Below are 23,881 nucleotides of genomic sequence, written 5' to 3'. Positions count from 1 at the left end.
GTTGTTCCTACAGATTCCTAAACAGAAACCTTATTTTGTAATAAATGAAATTAATTCACAACAAATTAAAAAGCAATACTTGTGTATTCCACATAAACAGCCAAGTTATACAGTAAAAATAAAAATATTTATATGTGACTCAACTGGCAGACAGTCTGAATTTTTCTGTTTTTAATTAGGTCATAAAGTATTCATTATTCAAAATATTTATGAGAGGATTTCACTGACCAGCAGATCTAAGCGTTGAGGAGTAAAACTTTATATACTTAATGACTCCCTGCACTTTTATCATTAGAAAAAAACTTTGGATACTTTCACAATAAGGCTTCTTCTGAAATGCTTTTTTTTCTTCTGTCAGAGAGAAAAAAAAAACTCTTGCGAAGCGTTTTGAAAAATCCTATCAAGGAAAAATATAATTGAAAAGCAAAAAGTAGTATTTTCTTTCCCCTTCACAGCAGGACACCGCGTTTGATATAAAAACCTAAGATGAACAAATATTCACGCAGAAGTTGAAACTACGCATGCAATTTTTCTGGGGGGCATTTTCCTTTCCATGAATCTATGTGAGCATGCCTGTTTGATTTAAAACCCTATACAATCATACAATAGGAAATGCATAGAGATAACCTCTTGTTTGGCAGTAGTCTGGAAAAATATCAAAGATTGTGGAATTTCATGTAAATGCTTGACAGGGATGGGTAATATATTTTTTTTTAAATGTCATTCATTCATCCAGCCACATGTGCCATATCCACATTTACAATTAAGTTCTAACTATTTTTATCTACACTTTCAAATTGTTTTAGTGTATAAAAAAAGTCATCTTCAGCACATGCCATGAATGGTAATATACTTGTCTCTTGCCCGTCAGATGTGATGTGGATGTAAATGAGTGTGACCAGGACAACTGTGGAAACAGAGGAGAGTGTGTCAACACGTTCGGTTCGTTCTACTGCAACTGCTCAGATGGATATGAGTTTTGCGATGATCAGGTCCCTGAAGACGACACAGAGGTAGAAATTTTTCTATGCACAAAGTTGGGTTAAAAGAATAATAAATCCTGGAGAAAATACTCCAGTAATTCATCTAATTATACTTGCGAGGCACAGTGAAATTGCTAGGAGTTTTGAGAAATACGGACACCTGGAGGGATTTGTATCCTTGTCTCCACACTGAAGGAGTTGAAGTGTGGTAATGGGTGAATCACAGCTTTTATTTGACGTTTGTCATGCTTATTACTTTTATTATGCATTACACTATGTTCCTTCTAGTGCAATTTCCAGATGCTTTCAAGTTGCCTACATTGAAATGAAGTGTTTGACTTGTTCTAAAATGGGTTAAGTTAATCTGTTTTTTGTTTTTTTTTCTCCATGTACTACTTAGCTTTTATAATGAAGTAAAAGAAAGCAATCATGGAGGTTTATATATAACATTTGCATATGATTTTTAAAAACACATTTTACAGCAATAACATGAGTGATCCAAGCGAGGTTTTACACACATGCAGTATCTTGCAAAAATATTCATACCCTTAAAACCTTTTCATGTTTTGGTACATTTCAACCACACAGCTTCATTGTATTTATTAATATAAATAGAGCAGTTATAAAAATGCCTCAAAAGTTTGTTGGAGAATATTTTTGAACAAAATATACAATATGAAGGCCAATGAAGCCCACCAGACAGGAAGATGTGAAGGAGTTCATAGAGTTCGGCTGAGCCTTTTCTTCTTAATCACTACATTGGAAAGTCTGTTGAACATGTTTTCTTTTTTCATTTCTTAGAAACAATTATTCTGCTTTGCCTTTAGAACAGGGAATGGCTGCGGAAATCTTCATTTATTGTATCCTTCAAATATCTACTTCAAAGATCTGCTTCTCATCACAAGATTGTGACAAGATTCTATTGTCCTTGTTAAATTGTTTTTATGTTGACTAACAACAACAGACAGCTGTGGGACCTAGTAAGCACAGGTGTGATCCTTCTTAATTTTTGATAATAGATTTAATTTAGAAGACTCATGTCCAACATGCCAAGGACTAGTAATATAACTAGGATGAGTCAAAATTGAGATGTAGGTGTCAAAGATTCTCAATATTTAGTTACATAAATGGATTACTTAGATCTTTAATAAAGGCGATATAAATCATCTCAAATATTAAGTTTGCTATTTCTTTCATGAAGTTCCATTGATTGAAAAGTAAATGGAAACATGTCTTTGAGACATTTTAAATATTTCTGAAATCACCATGTACCGATACTGCATATTTGAAGTTGCAAATAGTTCAGAAAGCACTTTTGATGTTTGTGAGAAAGCCATAAGAAGCAGGTTACATAATGGCTGTAACCTTTTACAACCAATATTCAGTAAACTTCTGGACTGAGCAAGATCTTCTGTCTTTAAAATATTACTTAAGGAAAAAGACTAATCTTTAACTGAAATGTCCAGATTACCTATTCTGTTTAATAAAAAAGGAGCATTGATCATTTTCTTTTGCATGTAGTGCTATAAATGGTGTTTCTGTCATTTTCTGCCAGAGTAACTAAATCTGTTACCTGCATTATCTACTTTCATTTAACATGAATAAAATGCATTTTGTTTTCAGTCTTATTGGGAATTTTTGTAGCTCCTTTTTCATACCTTGAGTTAATTTAATCTACTCACTATCCTAAAAGTTCATGTATAGATAGAAATCTGGACTCCATTTCATATTACCCTCATATGACTGCTTGACCTCAGTCAAAAGCAAAAACTCCAGACTTCACAGACTGAAGGGGAAAAAAGTTATTTTTACTTCTACTCTAGTTAAGCTTAATCATCTCAGCAGGTGCTGGGTTGTTGGATGTATTTGATCATTTTATAACCAGAAGTGGATCCTTCTTTTGGTCTTTCTCTACTTCCAGCAGGCAGTGATGGTGTATGTTTTCTTACACTTTGAATAAGAGATGCTGAGTCCATGTTTTAGTGATTTTTTTTCTTCTTCCTTTCAATGTTTTTCAGGCTGAGCCGCTGTCTTATGTTGGACCGGGGGAAATAATAGGCATTGGAGTGCTTGCCTTTGTCATCATTTTTCTCCTCATACTCTTCGTCGCCTTCAGGAAGAAAATCAAATTCCGGAAAGACTCCGACCCGGGTCCGGGAACCATGGCTGCTTCGGGCATCTCAGCTGTTTCCTCAGAAGCTAGCTACATGCTACACAAGACTGGAATGGGGGTTGAGGGGATTGAGTTCAAAGCTGTGCGTGTGCCAGGCTCACCGGCTACCACGGCAACCTATGGTGAGGTAGGAGGCTGCAGCGGAGGTCCTCCTCAGGTCATGGTGCGTCCTACTGCCCACTCTATCCTCCCGGGAACCGAGAGGACCACTTCCAGTGAAAGCAGTCAGGTGTCTAAGTGAACTTCATTCATTTCTGTATCCCATTACAACCTAAATCACTGATCCTCAAATCCAGGCCTTGAGGTCTTGTGTCCCGCAGCTTTTAGATGCGTCTCTGCTTCAGCAAACCTGACTCAAATAATGAGCTCATTAGCAGGATTCTGGAGAACTTGAGTGCATACTTTGGAGATGATTCAGGTGTGTTAGACCTGGAACACATCTAAAAGATGCAGTACAGTGAACCCTAATTTTTTGCGGGGGTTGCGTTCCAAAAACAACCTGTGATAGGCGAAATCCATAAATCATTTTTACAATTATTATGCAGCATAATTAAATACTCTACATTTAAACCATAGAACAAAACCTGTTTTCAGGCCTAAGCATTTTTAACAAATAGAACGCTTTCTTACAAATAACTACAGTAAAATTATAATTTTAATCATCAATACAAAGTACAGTGGGACAAATTGTTCCTCTGACTGTGACGTTGTGGCCTCACTTCACTCTCTAGTGTCTTTTTCTTCTGAAGCCTGTGGTGTAGGTGAGGTTTTTTCGAGAGAAGAACATGGTTATCGGTAGTTGTTGTCGCTCTCTTTTCTTCTGGGCAAAAGTATTTGTCAAAATTTGCCAAGCCGTATTATGTATATTTAAATATCACAACGTTAGAGAGTAGAGACTGTTTAGCCAATCAGGACTCAGAACACAATGCACTCTGGAAAAAAACTGCACAAAAAACTCTGCGAAGCAGTAAGGCCATGAAAGGTGAACCTCGTTATAGAGAGGGTTCACTGTACTCCGAACGTAGAGGCCTGGAGTTGGTACCTATTACAGTATATCCGAGATCCTAGTGTGTTTTATTTTTATTTTTTTGTTTGTTCACAATTATGCCTTACAATGATGTGTGCAGAAGTTGAATGGCAGCTTGAAGTTTATCAGTAATTAGCTTCATCCATCCATCCATCCATCCATCCATTTTCTGTTTACCCTTGTCCCTAATGTGGTCGGGAGGGTCTAATTGGCTTCAAATCTCATAAATTATAGTGTCATCTGCATGAAGGCACACTTCAGTTGTAGAAATATTCTTCCTTGTGAATTATTTTTATAAGAGTATACGTATGCCTACGTTTAGAGAAATTTTTAATGTGTGCCAGACTGAGTACAGGCTGGTTTGCAGATATCAAAAATAAAATAACTAAAACAGGTACATGTGTTTTGCTAAGAGTAGTTCTGTCAGTTTATCAGGTTTAGGCGGCAATTACATTTTCATATGGGTTTGGATAATTCATTTATTTTAATAAATGAAAATCATAATTTCAAAACATATCTATTAATTACTCATATTAACTTTGTCAAATTAAACATTGAACATTGTTTGATGATCGAAGACATTTATGTTTTTTTTTAAAAGAAAAAGAATAAATCTGCAGGGATATCTTTTACAGCACTGCATTTAGTTTCTAAATCAAGTTAAATAATCTTAAATGTCTGTGTACTGTAAACTTTAGGAAAGAGACAGTAATTACTAACAAGGGGCATTTATTAGCTATTTAATTGCAGATTTAATAATGCACAGTATTTATAGGCATGCTGACCAAAACGTGAGTATAAATGGCTACTTAATACTTCCTGCATATTTTCCTATGTTTCTGCAGATGAGCAGCTTCCTCTCAGATGTGTCTAATGTCCGAGGTATAGCAAATAGGAGAGGAATTGCAGTATGTAGCGTGGCACCCAATCTCCCCTCAGCATCGGCCCGCCGCCCGGAGCACAGTCCAGCCCACAAAGTCTCATGGGAGGGCAAGGAAACCAGAGAGAAAGTCCTGGACAGGCACAGAGACGAGAGGGAGGAGGAATGGGGCCAGAGGGCTTTTGAGCTGGAGAGAACCCAGAGGGATAACAGTCCGCAGGGTAAGGCTGTTGTATCCTGCACACACTCACGTAAACACACGCAATCTGAGCTCCAAACGTAAAAGAGTGCACAGGCCATGAACTCATTGTGCTACCAACGCACCACCATCTTCACTGCAAGTGCTTATTTCACAGTGATGTGTGCCTTTTGATCACAAACATCAAAGAAAACGGCCCTGAGTAGGCAAGAGTGCTAAAATGTCACATTTTTATGTTGTGTTCTTTTCATTTCACTTTTCTGTTGACTCTCCTTGGAGCAATGAATAATAATTTTACCCTCGGTCCCACGCCTCAAATTGGCAATTATGTCATCTTGGATCTGCCTAACTTCTCTTACATCTCTTGCACTTATGTATGAATGGTCAGAGTAATCAGGCAGAACTGATGCCTTATGTTTCTGCCCTACATTTCTTTAGAAAAGTAAAGTCCAGAGTTAGTTATTGAAATTGGTCTCCATGAAACAATCCAAACCTTTCTCTCCAATGTAATTTTTTCCTTTTCTTTTTTTGCATCAACGCTTCAAGGGCTCTGTCTCGGTCAGATGTCTAGAAAGTGAAGGGAAGCAGTGAAACATTGTCAGGTAGTTCCATTTTAGAGTGATATTTAGCTGTCGACCCTGTCAACAAGACTGCAGTTCGGTTTGTTCTCTGTCAATGAAATTATCAGGTTGCATTTCAGAGCAAAAGTGGATGTCAGATATTTTCGATTCGTCGTCCGAGCTGCGGTTTGAATAATACAGCTTTCAGCTGGAACTTCCTGCTCATTAATCATTGATTTCATCCTGTGAGAATAGGAAATAAGTTGTTTTATTTGTTTATTCCCCCTGCTGCGTGTGTGCAGGGAAAATAAAGAATAGCATGCATAATCTACAAACACAGGAGGGACTATTAATTAAAATGTGATTGTGATAAATAGCAAACTAATAGCCAGATTACTGCATTAATGACTAGTCTGAAGTGTTGCCTTTATAATATATTGAAGACTGTTTAGTTACTTGTTTACACCACACATGTGCATCTTTATATATTAGAATAGCATGAAAGTTAATCAATTTCAGTAATTTCATTCAAAATGTGAAACTCATGTATTGCATAAATTAATTGCACACAGAGTGATATATTTTAAGTTTCTGATTTCTTTCTGTTTATGATTATGGCTTAGAGTAAAATATAGCTCGTCAAACATGTTTTTTATTGCATATGACCAAAAAACTGCATCAAAGGAGCATGGAGGCACCCAGCCTATGGCTCTGCTGAGGCCCAGGTTGCATTAATAGCAGTCTTTGGTTATCTAAATTGTTGGGTCTTCCTTTTATCAATTTTAGAACAACTGTCAGACAACTATCTAATCTGCTGCCTTTGACTTTTTAAATTGGATATCTCTAAGATAAATGAACTGCTGAACAGTGCTCTATTTTACACCTATTATAAGAAAACACCCATATTTGTAATGTTATACATGTTCTGCATCATGAATAAATATATATTATACAATTATACAATAGAATAATTAAGTACTTGGTTAGCAAATTGAGGTCCTATATTGCTATGGCTTAGTAGCCAAAAACAGAAATTCGTATGAAATTAACTCCTTGACCAATTATATAACAGATTATAGAAAGCAATTTGTGACAAGTGCATCTCTTGTTGGAAAGGAATCAGAAGCAAAACTCTTAGTGCTTAAGTATTGGTATTCTGTTTGGCTTATGGTTAGTAATTCTAAGTATTTTTATTTCAAATATTATCAACTGTTTAACGAACTGGTGGTCAATAATGGATAAATTTAAAAGTAGACAAGTTGCAAATCTTTAACAAATTAATCATCCTAATGTTTGATTTATTGCAGATCAGATAAGTCAAATCTTAGACACTTGAAACACATAAAAATAAAAAAAATATATAGAAATTAGGTGTAATCATTACTTTTTGATTTTTCTCAAATGCAGGCAGACCAGGAGTAGACAAAGTGAGGAGTTTCAGCATAATAAAAGAAGCTTATAATACTGGAGAGAAGTGAACAGGACATGGAACCAGGGAAATAGGGAATCCGGCAAGGAATAAACAAAATCCAGGAGACTAAATATTGAGACACATATATTAAAAATGACAAAAGAACAAGATGAACTATCAGAGTAAATCAAGTATTGGTGTGACAGATGAAAAGTACAAAACTGAGGGAGGATTACTAAAAAATGCAAAGGGAAGCTAAGACTCAAAAGAAACTTCAAAAAGTAGAACAAAAACTATCACAAATCTAAGCTAAATACATCTAAATACACAGAAAACAAAACAGAAGAATAAAACAGAAACTAAGCACAACAATTAAACTAATATGCCAATAAATTCCTAAAAATTATGAACGAAGAAAATTTAATTGCTATGGCAAACTTATATAACAAGACAACGATTAAAGCACATAAAAGTACCAAAACCCAAGCACAAAGTGGTCATGCTGCTTGAGCTTTAATGGGAGTTTGAGGAAAGAGGGCATATTCAAGGAGTGTCTTAGTGGGTGGAATAAAGAAAAACCTGTACCTTTTGCTGCATACATTAGCAAAACACAACTTAATCACTGGAGCACTAATGAAAAAAATGTAAAAGGATGAGATTGAGAGTTTGCCTTTTTGCTAAGGCTAATTATTTGTAGAATCCTCTTCTCTTAATCGGACTCAGAACAGACACAACTGCAGTGGCTGCTTTATTCCTTATGAGTGATGGTGCTGCATTACTGCACACATTCCCAAAGGAGCTTTACCAACTCCATATAAATATACAGCATGGTTCTAGAAAGCTGAAGATGATGCCCAGGCAGCATTCTGAATCTGATGCATGGGAGTAGAAAAGCCAAACCCTGAATGGGTAATAACAAAATGACAGACTTTAATCATTTTTAATAAGACTGCTCAGTGGTACAACTGATAGAACCAATTCCTTGCAGCAAGACGTTCTTGGGCTCCAACCCCAGCCTGAGTTTAAATGTTTTCCCTTTTTCTTGTCCTATCAAATTATTTACTCATTTGTTTTGGAATATTGTAAAATATTGTAGAAAAGCATTTCATTTTATGGTTAAAAGATAACATTTGGAAAAGTTTAAGAGTAATAAATACTTTTGCAAAGCGTGTTTTGTGATTCATCCAGAAAGTCAATCACATGTCTCATTACTTTCCTTTCTTTCTTCTCATATCCCTGCATTAAATCTTACTAATTTAGCAAAGGAAAAGTTTGAAAATAGTTCACCTTAATTACACACAGCCATAGTTTCAACTTCTTATTTCTGCACCATTTTGTTTAGCAAAGAAAATCCATTTTTTTGGCTCTTGATTTTCACTTCGTTTGCCTTTTCCGTCCTTTTCACATTTGGGACAATTATGTGAAACCAGGCATTATATTGCTGTGAGATTAGAGCACCAGAAGGAGCAATGTACCTGTCTTTGCCTGGGTTCAACAGACCGTGTTGCAGACACTTTTAACAGCTACATGCCAACTCATTGTGACACCCAAGTACCTGCTGTGCCCTTTTGACACTTGTCTGACAAACAATCACTCAGAAGCAAGCGGGTGCTTTGAAAGGATACAGCCTTCCAAATAACTGCAAAGAAAAGCGGTGTCAGGGATCACTCTGATTTATAAGCATCCATTTATTTGAAATGCACCTCTGTTGACATGCAAGTCAAAGGTAAGTAAAGAAATCTGGATGATTTCTCCACATGAAATTTAAGTTGACTCTTCTGCCCACATAAAATGTCAGGTTTACATCTTCAAGTTGAAAGCTTTGCTTTCTGCTTTGCAGATAGCCCAAACACCCAAGGGTTTTAAAAACTTATTTCTCTCAATACCAAGGCTTCTCCGCATCCTTTAGTTGATAAACTTTAAGAAATCAGTTCTCCTATGGGATGTTTATTTTCAGTCTTGCTCAGAAGAGAAACAGATGAACAAATATACCAAAATCCTGCATAATACTTCTCGATTTTGCAGATGGTAAAAAGAGCACGCAAAATAAAACTTCTTCATTTCAGAAGTAGTTTGCTCAGCAAATGACTTACAGATACAGAAGACACTGCCGCTGAAGTGAAATAGTTTATCAAAACTGATTCACAAGTGGAGAAATTATCAGTTCAGGCTGTTTTCTTCCAATCTAGGTACAACTGCATAGAAATCAAATTTTAGGTGTTGTTTGAAAAAAAAGTTTTTTCTTTTTGACAATCTAGTGTTCATTGTAGCATCCTTTCTATCCATCTGTGAAATAACCGCGGTTTCTTCTCAGCGTATCTGTTTAGCTTTCTTTCTTTTTCTCCCTCTGAATTGGTCTTCATTTTCTAAAAGTAATCAGCCTTTCAGCTATTTGTGGGATTTAAAAAGAATTTGAGTTGTAAGTGTGGCTTCACATCAAAAATTACATCGGCACTCTACACTTTTTAGTGTTGTTAAATGATTATTTCTTAAATTTAAAGTTTTTTTTTTCCTTTTTTCAGTTACATGGCACAGTACATTTTAAAATAACATAATTTACTTGTTTCACTAAAGCTTGTAAGATTAAAACTTTAAGTGTTTTATGCAATTTAATAATATAGTTGAAAGTTAAAACGGGCATCATTAATGTACTTTGTAACTTCACTCCATTTTATTTTTAATTTAATGATTTAAATTAAATGTGATTTTAATTTTATATGTTTCAGAGCTTGTGGAGGAGGACATGGCGTGTCTCTCAGACTCCACCTCTGATGAGCGCTCCCTCAGTTCCTACACCTCTGAGTCCATTGATGACAATGGTAGGAATGGGTGACTGAAACCACTTTACAATGCACTGGGCTTATTAAAAGGAGGACATTATGTAAAATCAACAATTTTGGCTTTATATCCTGTTACAATGTCATTCCCTCATTAAAAGCATTCTTGGAGTGTTGTTTTTATTCGTTCATTGAAGTTTGAGGAATCCTTGAATCTCTGCGGCAACCATTCAGCATTTTCTCATACAAAGCACTGCCACTGCAGTGTCCAGATGAGTCTCCATCCTCCAGTCAGGGTCCTTGTTTGTTTGTTTTGGGAATTTTCTTGGGATTAAATGACGTCTGGTATCTGCCTTCCTCCATCTGTGTCATTTTACAAGTTGGACAATGAAGAAGCATAGGCAAAGTTTCACCACTCTCTGCATACAATACTTTGAACAAGTATTTTCATATTCTTTCATATTTCTTGTTCTTTTTGGTTTTTCAGATCACATGACAAATTTTAATATTAGAAAGAGAGAAGCTGAGTTAGTAAAATGCAACCTTCAAAAAAAAGCAATTACTCCAAGAGCACAATGACATCTCAATCCTGATATTATCAAAAAGAACAGCATCTAAAGCTCTTATTCGCTTATTCTACTTCTGTCATATTTAAGTGAGATCAGATCAAGACATTGTAGTATTTCATAAATATATCACATGTATAAAAATGTGTTTGTAAGAATAACATGTCCCCTCTTTGTGTTTTCAACATGTGTGCCCACAGCCAATTGCATTCTTATTTATTACAGTGACACATAATGAAAAATGCACTGACGTTGTTTCTTTTCTTCTATTTTTCTCTTTGTGTTTTCCTTCTAGCATCCATAGTCACAGTCATACGTCTAGTCAATGATGCTGTTGATGATATTGAAAGTGAAGGTATGAAAGAACATCTTCTGTTAACTCCTCTTTCTCTTTTGTGACTGTCTTCTGTAGCCAAACTCTTTGTTCAGTGGCAGAGCAAAAGGATACAGTGTGCTTGAAGCAGCCCAGGCTGTGCCTTGAATCCCTGTTCTTATTAAGAATAAAACATCCTGCTTAGATTTTCAATATTTTGTCAGTTTCTGACACCCCGTCTCTCTCTACTTCAATTTTCCCTCTTTGGTTCCTGTGTTGTTTGTCTCCGGCTTTCTCTGACTTTGGCTTTCTCTCTCCCTTTGAAGTGTCACACATGGACAAAGAACAGCAGTGGAACAGCCCGGGTGAGTGAGACGCAAAGCAGCTGAAAAACATCTTATTAAAACTCATTCCTCCGACTTCCCTTACCGAGCTCTTATCCTAAGCCCGACCTAGTGTATACTTTACATTGGGTTCTATTAAAGTGTTCATTGCACCCAATTCTCTAGAGATTATCAGATTTCCTTTAAGCCAATATATTGATATATTTTGTGGTTCATACTTTAAATGTTAAAGCATTTCCGCAAGCTGTCTTCTGATTGGTGGTTCTATTCGATTCCTATAAATTAGAATATCATCAGGGATAATATATTTGTGGAGAGTGATGTATAATGTTTATTTTGTTTTGTAAATTTTACAAACAGGAACCAATTAGGGACCCATAGAAAAAAAGAATAGCATGCTAATAAAAAAATAGGAAATGTAATTTTTAAGGGTTGTTATTCAGGTTTACAGAAATATTAGCATTCTGAAGACATTTCATATGTACTGCACTGCACTCAATAGTTGGTTGGCTCTCCTTTTATTATATTGTTCATAAATGTTACATACTGAAGCTTTAAATGTGCCTTCACAATCATCCCAAATTTTATTCTGCATTTTTTTTCTACAAGATGTTTTTCTTCCACTTAACCTTCCACTAATATGTTTAGGTATAGCACACAGTGAACAAAGATTTTTGTTTTTCACCCTCCTTAATTTAACAGTCTTCCTCATGATTGTCTTTTCATAATTTAAAAAAATGTATTATGAATACTGTTTCTCTCTTGAGCTTAGGTTAAATTGTTTGACCAATACCTTTTGAATCTTAAAAAAATTATGGATAAATTCCCACCATAACTGCACCACCTATGCTTTTTGTTCCATCTGACTACAAAAATGAAAAGAGCCACACTTCTAACATGAGTTCCCTCTCATCTCACCAAAACAGCTCAGCTCATCGTGGCATGTACAGTAGGATTTCTTGGCATTTCTTGTGTCCTCTGAAGTGGAGGAGTTGGCAGCGCATCTTTACTGTGGGTGGGTGGGTGGGATTGGGTTTTGCTCTGGTGCATCCCACAGATGTTCAAGCAGAATTGGGGCCGGGTAACCACCTTGGACTATTTATTGTTTTACTCAAGCTTCCTTTGGCAATTTTTCCAGTTCTGGGTGGGTTGCATTGTCTGTCTAGAAAAGCTGCCACACATTGGGAGCGCAATTTGTAAAGCATTATTTGAAACAACATTGTATAGATTCTATCTGGAACATAAAATAATACTGCATTGAAACATCTGATTTCAACACAATTCTGTTTAAAATGTGGACCAGAATAAAAGCATGGGGTCTCATTTTTTACTTTTAATTATCTGTTTAAGCACCCGAGCCTTTCAGACAGTCTCAGAGGATTTTAAGGGCACTTTGAGCCAAGTTTCACATCGGCACAAAACAGCAGAAAAAAAGGCATCTTCTAATACTTTCACTCTCACACTAAACAGGGCACCAGCCACAGTTCGACCACTGACTTTTCTTTCTTGATGAATAAATGCATTGGTTTGCTTTTACAAAGAATTAGGCACCTACACAATAAGATCAGTGTGTGTCTTCCTGCTACTGTGCTGCAGTCTTGCAGTCAATATTAACTGGCACATAGTTACAGAATCTGTTTGTTCTCAGTTTCCCTAAATTTCCTAAGCCTAACAAGCATTTCATGTCTGACTCTGTGCAAAGCTGCATTTATCTCCACACATCACGAGCTTACTGAAGTACAATAAAGCCTACACATGAAATAATACCACACATGTAAAATACATGGCTGAATTGTTTTTAATGCTGCATAAGTACACATATTTTATTACACATGTAATGCAAGATTAATCCCCTTGTAGAACTTAAAGCGCTTGATCAGTAAAAAACCAAAAAGGAGGTTTTTTTTTTTGTTTTTTTGTTTTTTTTTTAAAAGCTTAATCGACAAAAATCCGTATTCAGCTTCTGTGGAATAAAATAATTCTACATCTAAATTAGATGGTTACAGAGGCTAATTATTCCAGAAAGGGCTAAGCACCCAAGCTGCATCTGAAAGAGGCGAGACAGACAGAAAACGGGGATATTGAACAGATAATTACTTTTAATTAACGAGCATTGAATCAGATGAAAACATGCTAGAAACGATTGAATAATACAACTAAAAGTATGGTAATCAGAGCCTAAATTAGTAAAGATTTATTCTTGAAAATGGGCCAGCAGCACCTCTTTTTACTAGTGTCATCCTGTCTCTGCAGATTGTGTGCGAAACACAGAACAGATTCTCCCCTCTCACTTTTGTATATAATTTTTTGAGTTAGGAAAAGCCCCATAAATGTTCTGCAGAGCAACACAAACGAGCCACATTCAGAGTCATCTTGTAAGACAAGATGACTTTGTGTGTCTTGCAGCCCATGAAGTTGCCTATTTTAGATTCATTCCATTATACATATTTTCAAATATTAATGAAATGAAATACTTAAACTTAATATGGGTTGTTATAAATGTTAAGACATTAAGAATGTCAGCTGGGTTTTTTACTCCATGCACTAAATAACTTAGTATTGCTAAAATTATGATTATGTAAACATTTAAGGCAGAAAAGGGATCTTTGTCCATTTATTGTACCAAAATTGCTTTCTGCATAACTGCCCACTCCTATCATATATTATAGATAATATATGCACATATAGATCATGTGCTGTTGATTTTCTTTGTTTGTGTTTATGCTCATTTACTGTACATTTATTAGTAATATCCTCGTGTTTTCATACATTGCTTCAATGTCTGTATTCAGAGTTTGCTTTTGGACTGTATTGTCCAAGTTTCCTGTCCGATGAGATGTTTGGTTTGTTTCCATTTCACCGATAGTGAGGCACCACCTGCAGAACAAGGATAGGATTTGTGTAGAGTTCGTCAAAGAGTACACTGTGGATTGTAAGAGCATGTATTTATTTATTTATTCCCTCTTTCTTTTTTTATTTTTTATATTCCAACCAGAGACCCAGATATTTCAGCAGCAATAGCATGCTGAGAAAGTAAATCCCAATTTTTTGTCGTTTGTTGGCATGGAAGTCTAATAAATATCTCTTCTCCATGTGTGTCTTGCATTGCACCCCAGGAGCTGGCATTCTCCAGGACACTAATGAAGTGTACGCTTTATCCCACATAGAGACTGACCCCTCTGGCTCCTCTCAGTTCATCAATATGATACCTTTTCACTCACAGCTCATTAGCCAAACCATGAATTATGCAGCCTGCATGCTGTAGTTTGTATGAAGTTGTGATTTACTATGTTTTCTCAGAATAATTCATTTCAATCAAGAACACATATCAAAATGTTGCATTTTGTTGCATTCATAATTCATAAATATTTGCAAAAATAAATATTACAAAATGAGGTAAACACATTAGAAATTACTTAGTAAGCCTCATAACTGGCTTGCAAATTTTCAAATGGTTTATACTCGTTAAGAAAATGATTTATACCGCAGAGGAAGTATTGAAGAGCTTAAAAGAGACTTACATTTTATTAATGCAATAATAATTACTGGCATGTGTTGTCTGTTACAAACATATTTATCCCCATTTGAAAATTGTAGTAAAAATCAGATTAAACTTATCAAGACAAGGAAATGAAAAACCTGTTAAATACAAATCCTGTTTGTAATTTACAGTCTCAGTGAAAGTCTTGGCCTCTTCTAAGGGGGTAAGGTGTAGTGTGCAAGAAGTGCTAAGTAGTATTTGCATGGGCTTTTTTTAAATTTTCAGTTCAAAATCAAATAAAATTACTTCAAAATTAATCAAAGTATAAAAAGAATCTGTGTGAATCACTTATAAAGGTGGAACTGCCATAAAGTGCAATGAATGTTCAATATTTAACCGGTTTCAGACAATGAATTTGTAAGACAAAATTAAATAAAATAACTACTCATATGTTATAAATATAACTTTGATTAACAAAAGCTAAAATAGTTGTTCAAATAGACATATTGGGCAGTACACAGAAAAGAACTGCTTTGAGTTGATTGAGCAACTGATATCTTGACTGTTTTAGTCACGTGTCCCTCTAGACCAGGGGTCTCAAACTCCAGTCCTCGAGGGCCACAGTCCTGCAACTTTTAGATGTGCCTCTGCTGCACCACCTGAATAGAATAATTAAGGCTCTGGAGAACTGATCTACACAAGGTGGAGGTAATTATGCCATTTCATTCCAGTGTTTTATACCTGTGGCACATCTAAAAACTGCAGGGCTGCGGCCCTCGAGGGCTGGAGTTTGAGACCCCTGCTCTAGACTCTAGGTCTGCAGAAAAAGCTTTGGCGGATGGGATTTGGCCCCTGGGCCTTGAGTTTGACATGTGGTTAAGATCAAAGGATGGATGTGCTAGAATGACCTAGTCAAAATCCAGACCAAAATCCATTTCAGATATTTTCTGCAAAAAATAAAAAATGTAAATTAGTCCTCCACTTTTCAAATTTGGATTTGTAAAGCATTTTTAAAAACATGTATACATTTTCTTATGACTATAACTATACTTTAATGGATCCTAATAACATACAATAAAAGTTGTTTTAAAGAGACAAAAAGGTTCATGATGTATAAATGCTTTTCTATGGCACAGTAGCTTGGTGCTTGGCTTGCTTCAGTCAACTTCCTGTAGTTACAATTATGAAATGGTTTTGAAAGTGCAGCTATGTTTTACTGATCTGAAACCCATTAAAACAATCATATCATTCCTCCTCACACTATCCAAAAGACAGTAAAAGCGGTTGTTTTTTATACTAAGGACTTCATGCCTAAAGCAGTTTAGCATCATTAGTTTTCATGCAGTGGGGCCTCGGGCTCATAACGCAGCATGTGAGCTTATATATTTCAGCTCCTCATTAAAATAATACTTCTTTTCCATACAAAACTTCCAAACCACCTAAAGATTTGCTCTCTGTCTTTTCTTTTTCAGCATACCGGTGGGAGACTTCCTTCCAGAGTTTGAGCTGGCTGTCACCGTCACGGCTGCAGCCGCCAGAGGTGGGATACCATTACAACCTCAGTGACGCCCAGCAGAACATCAGACGTGGAGGCAGCACACGCTCCCTCCAGCTTGACTCCAGAATGATGAGCTGCAGCGGTGACAGAGGCCATGAGTGGGGCCAGGAGAACAGGAGGAGGACCTTCCAGTGGGAGAGGAATCAGTCTGGCGAGTGGGAAAGAAGACAAACTGTTCACAGAGATGAAAAGAGGAGACACGAAGGGGAAGGGAAGAAGACGGAGATGAGAAGCAGGGATGTGGCGGAGCACCACAGAGAACATCTGCAGCTGCATGGCTGTGACAGTGTTGAAGACAGCTCCTCGCCTATTTACGAGGAGTACAGAGAGGCCTGCCATGATCCAGAGCCAAATGATGACTCAGAGAGTCTCTATGACACTCTACCGCCAACACGGCGAGCGTATGAGGGATACCCGTCGAGCCCACCGGGCCTCAACCTGCACCCGGCTCAACTCATGCCCCCGTTGAGGGCCTGGGATCTACAGGAGGAGGAATGGAGGCGATCAAGGGAGGAACAGGAAGGACTCAGCTCTGCCGGACTGAGCGGTTCTGGAGATGAGCTAGAAAGACTTCTGAACCTGGTGTCGCTCAGAGCCAGGAGAGCCGCTCGGACGAATAGAACCTCTACTGGATCTGAGCCAACAGGAAGCTGGGAGGGGTGTAAATGAACCACTAACCAGACTGTTTACAGAATATTTAAAGCATTTATTAATCCTTTATGAACAGCAGAGAGGCAGCGATTCTCCCTGACTTTACTTTGTATTTATAGTACAACACCTCTGCTGCAGCATCTAAAAATAATTGTACAGGAATATTTTTAAAAAAGACACATATGTGTCTGTTATGCTTATCCTGGTGTAAACAAGCACTAATCCACCACCAATCCCCTGGATCTTTGATAAGCTGCAGGAATCAGAGGAAATTCATGTGTTCTCTCAACGCCTTCACCTGTGCCGCGTGAGAATCGTCCGCGATTGGCTGTGAATCAAAGCCGTTACATTTATTATTTAGAGCCACTGAAGCACTGCATTCATCTGTTTCTCTGTTGTTGTTTGGGGTGTGGGGATGATACCAACGTACGTCTATGTGTTGTGTGCTTCGTACATTGTATTTTTTCAAACATGCAAGCACACGCACACTATCGCTGTGTGAACTCAGCCTCACATTTCTTAGAGCTTTTATTGTTTTCACTGGCACATGCTTGAGGTTGTTTGGGAGAGATCTTTTCACCCACGTCCTACTACACACAGCCTGAGCTGAGCTATTAAGATTACCAATGCTGATACCTGGGGGAATTTTTCCTTAATCATTCAATTATTCTATGAATATTTATTTGATAACTACTCATTTGTGAGAGCCTCTTTCATGAACACACATCATGGATGTTATGCATTTTAAATTTTTGTCAACAGTTGTGGTTTTCTTTTTTTCCTTTGCTTTAAATTTATATGTGAAAAGGCCTTTTAACATGTCTGATTTTGTAATTAGTATAAAGTGATTTGAAAAAGCTTTCAGACTCATTGACATTTTTAACCTTTTGTCTTGTTCTGTGTATTTTCATGGGATTTGTGTAATTGACAAACCAGGTAGTGTATGTTTTTGAAGTAAAAAAAAATATTGTTTTATTTTTCTTTTTATATAGAAATATCTAGCAACTAAATAAAATTCAGGGTAATAAATTTCCTTTATAAGGAATTCACTAATTCCTTATAAAGGAATACCTAATTCATTAATTGGAGTCCACATATGCCCTAATACTAGTTCTAATTTTGTATAAATATGTCATGATACACAGTGAAGAGGTGGTGAGGAAGACCCAGATTGAAATGAAGAAATTATGAAGTCAGTAATACCAGGCAGCACAGAAATGAGCAGAAGGCTAAAGCTCATCTACTGGCAGCAACTGGTTGACACAGCTGATAACTGACAGCAGACAAGGCTAGACGAGATGACCAAGACCGCTTGACACACCAGACAGATAAGGACCCAACAAGAGACACAGGTGGGATTAAATACACAGAGGGTAATCAGGGAAATGAGACACAGCTGGGAACAATCAAGGGGTAGCCGGGACGACACCAAGACTAAATTAACTGAAAACGACACAGAAACCTAAATTTACAGAGAAAAACTCAAATCCTCACAAAATAAAGTTGTTCAGTGAAGGCCTCTGTTGTTTATAAAATTCCTTTTTTTTTCTTTTTTTTTTAAAGATTTTTTTGGCTATAGTGCCCTTTTTTTGAAAGTAGTTTGACAGTAAACAGGGTAATGAGAGAGGGGAAAGACATGCGGCAAATATCGGCAGGCCAGGAATCGAACCTGTGACCTCTGCCACGAGGACTAAGGCCTCAATACGTGGGTTGTGCTTTGTCCCTGCCCCACCACAGCACCCCATAAAATTACTTTTATGGACAAACAAGATTATGAAGACCAAGGTTTATTCCAACATTGAAAAAAGTTAAAGAGGATAGCAGTACTGTAAACATTTCAGCTCATGACTGTTTTACCTTAACAGACAATCCAGGGGAGGAGAGCTTTATTTGAGAGGCCTGTGGTATTTGTGGAGGACCCGCTGAGATGCAGACCTCATGTGCAGGAATCTGTCAACAACTATTTCTTTCACTGGGGAATTCTGGCCTTTATGAGAGAGTGACAAGAAGGAATTTATTGTTAAAGTATATTCACATATAAAGCATATTCATATCTTACAGTGGCCCAGTCAAAGTACAGAGCTGAATAAAAGGTATAAAGCCTGAGCTATTTTATAAAGAATGGCGACACAAAAAACTGTTCTCTAGATGTGCAAAGCTGGTAGAAACATACCTCAAAAAACATGCAGGCCTCATGTCAGTGATGAAGCCAAATACATGTCATTCTTTAATTTCTAAAATTACTAGAAAACCACATATTTTTCTTCCATTTCACAAATTGTTACATGTATATGAATACTTTTGCTATATACTTTAAAATTTGTATGCATTCCTCAGACAGACTGAAGGACAGAATTTCACACTTTGTACTAATGTTAACAGGAGAAATGGATTCTAAGACATTTTGTGTTGAAAAGCTCAGAAAATATGTGGAATGCAACAGTGACATGCAGAATCACTCTGGCGCTCTGAGTACAGGGGAAATGTTGTCATGTTTTGTGTTCATGGACAACAAAGGGAAAGCAAATGGGAATAAATTAACTCCATGTTGAACAACACATGAATTTGAAGTTGGGGGCAAACTGGATAAAGAATTCTAGAGTCCAGCACAACTGTGGACAGGAAACAAGCTTGATTAAATATCTTCTTTATTACTATAAAGAACGTTAAATCCTTCTTTTAACTGATGCTCATGATACAAAGTACATTTCCAGATAGACAGGATTAGAAAAAAGAAAACATTTACATGTCACTAAGGGATATAAGCACGACATGCAAGGTGAAGGGTGTAAATGCAAATCATCCACATTTGACAGCGTGTAATGAAATTCAAGGGCAGACTATTTTGCTGAATTGATTTGCTGAAAGAATGCAGAGAATTTCAAATTGAAAGGTACTCTCCCCAAGGACTCTGTGAAAGTGCTCCAACATCAGCCACTAATGGCCACGTGTCCCGTGGCCCATCTTAACGCAGTCATTATCAGTCTCAGTGTCAGCGAAGGCAGCCGTGTCTCTCAGTGTGAGGCCTATCAATCCATCCATGCATTCCAGTTACTCATTCTTATTCTGCTCTGCCCTGTCAGAGGGCTTCTGAAGCGTGTCCCCGCTTCGCACAAGGCAACGGGCTGGGAAACATCCCAGACAGGTCAGACTAACACGTGGACAAACACATTCACACCTGTGGGCACTTTACAGTTTCCAGTTCACCTGGTCTGAATGTCTGTAGACTGTGGAATAAAATGTCCCAGCCCACACCCGTAACCCCCTCACCCTGCCAGCAAGAGGCCTGATGTTAAAACCCAGAAAATTCAACAAGGAATAATAACTTCTGATGGCTGAAATAAGCCTTATATGTCACAGCTGACTCATCTTGTAAACCTCTTTTAATGGCTAATGGGTTTTAAATTATTTCAGGTCACTGATGAAGCACATTATTATGTAGTGTACAGTACACCATGAGGACTTGAACATGCTCCAATCAAGCAGGTTTGTACGTCAGTAGAAAGAAAAAAAGGTTATTTGTCCTGAGGGTGAATATGTGCTTTGTGTTCATGAGCAGTTTTGTTTTATTATTTCTCAAAGAGGACTACATCAGACACATAATTCCCATAAATATTAGTCCTGTCATACTTCTTATATGTTTTTCTTTTCCCACCTCACCAGAATCTAGCAAATTTGCTTAGCAAAGCTTAAGCTTGTTTAATGTCCTGAGATTGCACAGAAATGTAGGGACATTTCCTGGACTGTTTGCACTGTCAGGCAAACAAAAAATCACTTTTTAGAAAACCTGAGGTTATTTTATAAGTCTGTTATGATTGTATCACATATATAGATGGTTGTTATTAAATGTCAACAGCTGTGCAGATTGCAGAATAATCTTTGCTGCATTATGTTGTTTTTGTTTTCCTCTGAAATGGATTTGTTTGCTGACTTCAGTAAATGAATCCAGTTTATTGTGTAGGATTCCTCATGCCAGAAAATTTATTCCCAAAATGACCCAGTTCAATGATTGAATCATGCATCTACAATTATAATTGTTAAACGGTATACAGATTGTTTATTTTTAATAGAACTGAATATGGTTTTCATATTTATATAAAGACGTATTGTATATTTGCAAAATTCATTATTTTATTTAGTAGTTACATAAGAAAGAGCTTAATGCACATTAGGTCAAAGGCTCCAACCTGCATGGAACAGAACATATAAATGAATAAACACATGAAACAGAAAGAAGCTACCTGGAATTTGGTTTTTAACGTCCTTGAAGCTTTAAAAATTCTCATAATCAGCCTAAAAATCTGTGAAAAACTCATGTGAAAGATAAATTTCTTACATGATTGAATTAGTAGTTGCATAAATTAAGCAATTATTTATAGTCCTGGTAGATTTGATTTTTTAAATATCTCTCCTCAAGCAAGATGTTTGTTTCTGATAGTACACAGACATTTTTCACAAGATCAGAAAACAATGTTACGGCTGTGAAACAAAGGCATGTTGAAACATTTTCCATCCATCCACTGTCTACACTGTCAACCCACTTATCCTTCAGTTGCAGAGGACTGATGCCCATCACCAGGGTCTACCAGGCAACCAGATCCAAACCCAGCACATTCTTTCTATAAGTAAATTATGTTACCAACTGTACCATTGTTAAGCCCAGATTATTTCCCAATGCTAGGCAATAACCATTAAAAATGACCTTTAGTCATATTTACTAAATGTGATTAAATAAACCTAAAATTTAAAAGACTATTGTCTCCCAGAAGTAAAACAATTTGAGTTCAAATTTCTATTTCAATCTATAAGCAATGAGATGAAAGAAAAAAGAGGAAAGTTTTGTAGAACTTCTTTGACCTGACAGCATTTACTGTTAGAGCAATCCATCTCAGATTGTGCCTTATTCAGTCAGACATGTCTGTTGAACTCCCTGCAAACCCAGAGAAAGCGCCCGTCTCCCTTGGCTGTAAGGGAACAATCAGGTTTCTGCTCCTACATTACAGCTATGGACTTCCTTCACAGCACATGGGAAACACAGTATTTGACCCTGCAATTTATCAGTAACGGCATCTTCTGCCACAGCTTGGATGAGTTATGTATAATCTGAATGGGAAAAAAACAGTTGAAAGTTCACAAAGGCTAGAAACTCCCTTCATTCTGGCTAAATCATAGAATCCAGCAAGAGTAGCCAAAGTGGGCAGTAGAAGAAAATAGTGTTTGACAAAATCAAGAAGAATTTAAGAGAATTGTCACTACAATCTACAGAAAGTTAATTTGGGTTTGTTTCAAAGCAGAAATCTTTAGATGATCTCTTTATGCTTTTAACATTTTCATCAGCAAGTGATTAAAACTTTTAATGGATCTGACTTATTTGTTCATTTCCTAGCCATTTTTCTATAACATGTTTAAACGCATTTTGCTTCTCTTTGTAAAGCGACCCTGTTGGTGTTTTTTCATGGGTGAAATCATCCATCATTGATATTTGGGATCTTACAGTTATTTTTTGTTTGTTTGTTTCTGCAACAAATTTTCCAAACATTTAGTTTGATCTATATATATGTGCTCCTATACTTTAAAATTGGTTTAGTTTGCTGTTTCTGCTTCTCTAAAAATGATTTTTTTTTTCATACATATCAAGCAAATTTTCCACTTGCTGAAATAAACTCCAGATATATATATATATATATTTTTTATCAGCTTACCTTGTGATAATTCGTCCAGGAATAGACCACAGCTGTCTGGGAAATAGACTTTACAAATTTAATATATTTGTAAAATAGTGCATTACATAGAGAATAACATAGAGGATGGTCACACTGCTGCATGTCTAGCCGTTTATTTTAAACTAACAAGGACATGAATCACAGAACCTTTTTTGTGGGTATTGTTTACTCCACCTCTTCTTTCTAGTTTGTGAATAAATTTTGCTTTTATTTTCATCGAACCCATCTTGGGTTATCACTGTTATGATGAATATTTTCTAGACAACTACTTTCTTGGTAGACAGATCTTTGCCTGTCAAATATTTTTTTTCTGTTTTGCTATTTTTTTTCTCATTCCATCCATTTTATTACTCATAATAGGTGATTTATTATATCACAAAATATTAAACATGTTGGGGGCTATAAAAAACTTGGGATTGGGGTTGAGATTCATATGCCAGTAAAAAGGACACCCAAAAGCAGGAGGGGGCAATCCTGGTCCTCGAGGGCCGGTGTCCTGTAACTCTTAGATATCTCCCTGTTCCAACACACTTGAATTGAATAGTTAAATCACCTCCTAAGTGCAATCAAGTTCTCCAGAGTCCTGCTAATGACCTCATTATTTGAGGTAGAGACACATCTCTACTTTAACACACCCGAGTGTCAAAGTTGCAGGAGACCGGACCTCGAGGCCTGGAGATGTCCACCCCTGCCCTAAAGCATAGCGCCAGAACTGTGGAATGTCTCAGATTAAAGCATATTTACGAATCAGATCCGATCAGAATTCCAGACCTAAATCCTGAGTGAGAATTTATGAAAAGATTTGAAACTATATTCACAGACTCTCTCAATTTTGTTTGAATGAGCTCAGCAGTACTTTCTGTATGTCTACCACATACACTAACATCAGTGTATATTGTATTTTAGTTTGTGGTTCTTATGTGAATGTTGGCTGCTTTGTTCTCGCTTTCAGTTCTCTCTCTCAGCAGAATCAGATGAAGCACAAAAGGCTAAAACGGGTACAAAGAGGAACACAAGGGAGTCGGTTCTCTGTTCTCCTCAGCCTGGTAAAAATGAATAAATCAATGGGCGAAATGTTCATAAAACCAGATGAAACTTGTCTTTGTAAACTCATTAATGAAAACTTTACAGCCTAATATGCGATAATAAGCTCATCTTGCAATCTAATGCGATTACAAAACCTTAATTTATATTAGGTAATGTGTCATTGAGGGTATTATTTTATTAGTTATCTT

General features: G+C 36.7%; 1 protein-coding gene across 1 annotated transcript in view; it reads left to right on the top strand.

Annotated features, from left to right (window-relative positions):
- LOC122845046 (protocadherin Fat 3) overlaps positions 1–17,728 on the top strand; it is a 74,640-nt gene extending 56,912 nt beyond the window's left edge. Inside the window, 8 exon segments of the mRNA XM_044141021.1 lie at positions 872–1,013; positions 3,002–3,385; positions 5,029–5,284; positions 9,960–10,052; positions 10,872–10,931; positions 11,216–11,254; positions 14,100–14,165; positions 16,187–17,728. Coding sequence (XP_043996956.1) covers positions 872–1,013; positions 3,002–3,385; positions 5,029–5,284; positions 9,960–10,052; positions 10,872–10,931; positions 11,216–11,254; positions 14,100–14,165; positions 16,187–16,941 — 1,795 coding nt within the window. The 3' untranslated portion in view covers positions 16,942–17,728.
- Positions 17,729–23,881: the final 6,153 nt, after the last annotated feature.

The sequence above is a fragment of the Gambusia affinis genome, linkage group LG15 (assembly GCF_019740435.1).
Source record: "Gambusia affinis linkage group LG15, SWU_Gaff_1.0, whole genome shotgun sequence".
Lineage (NCBI taxonomy): Eukaryota > Metazoa > Chordata > Actinopteri > Cyprinodontiformes > Poeciliidae > Gambusia > Gambusia affinis.
The sequence above is the reverse complement of the archived record's forward strand: the minus strand, read 5'-3'. Positions and strand labels throughout refer to the sequence as shown.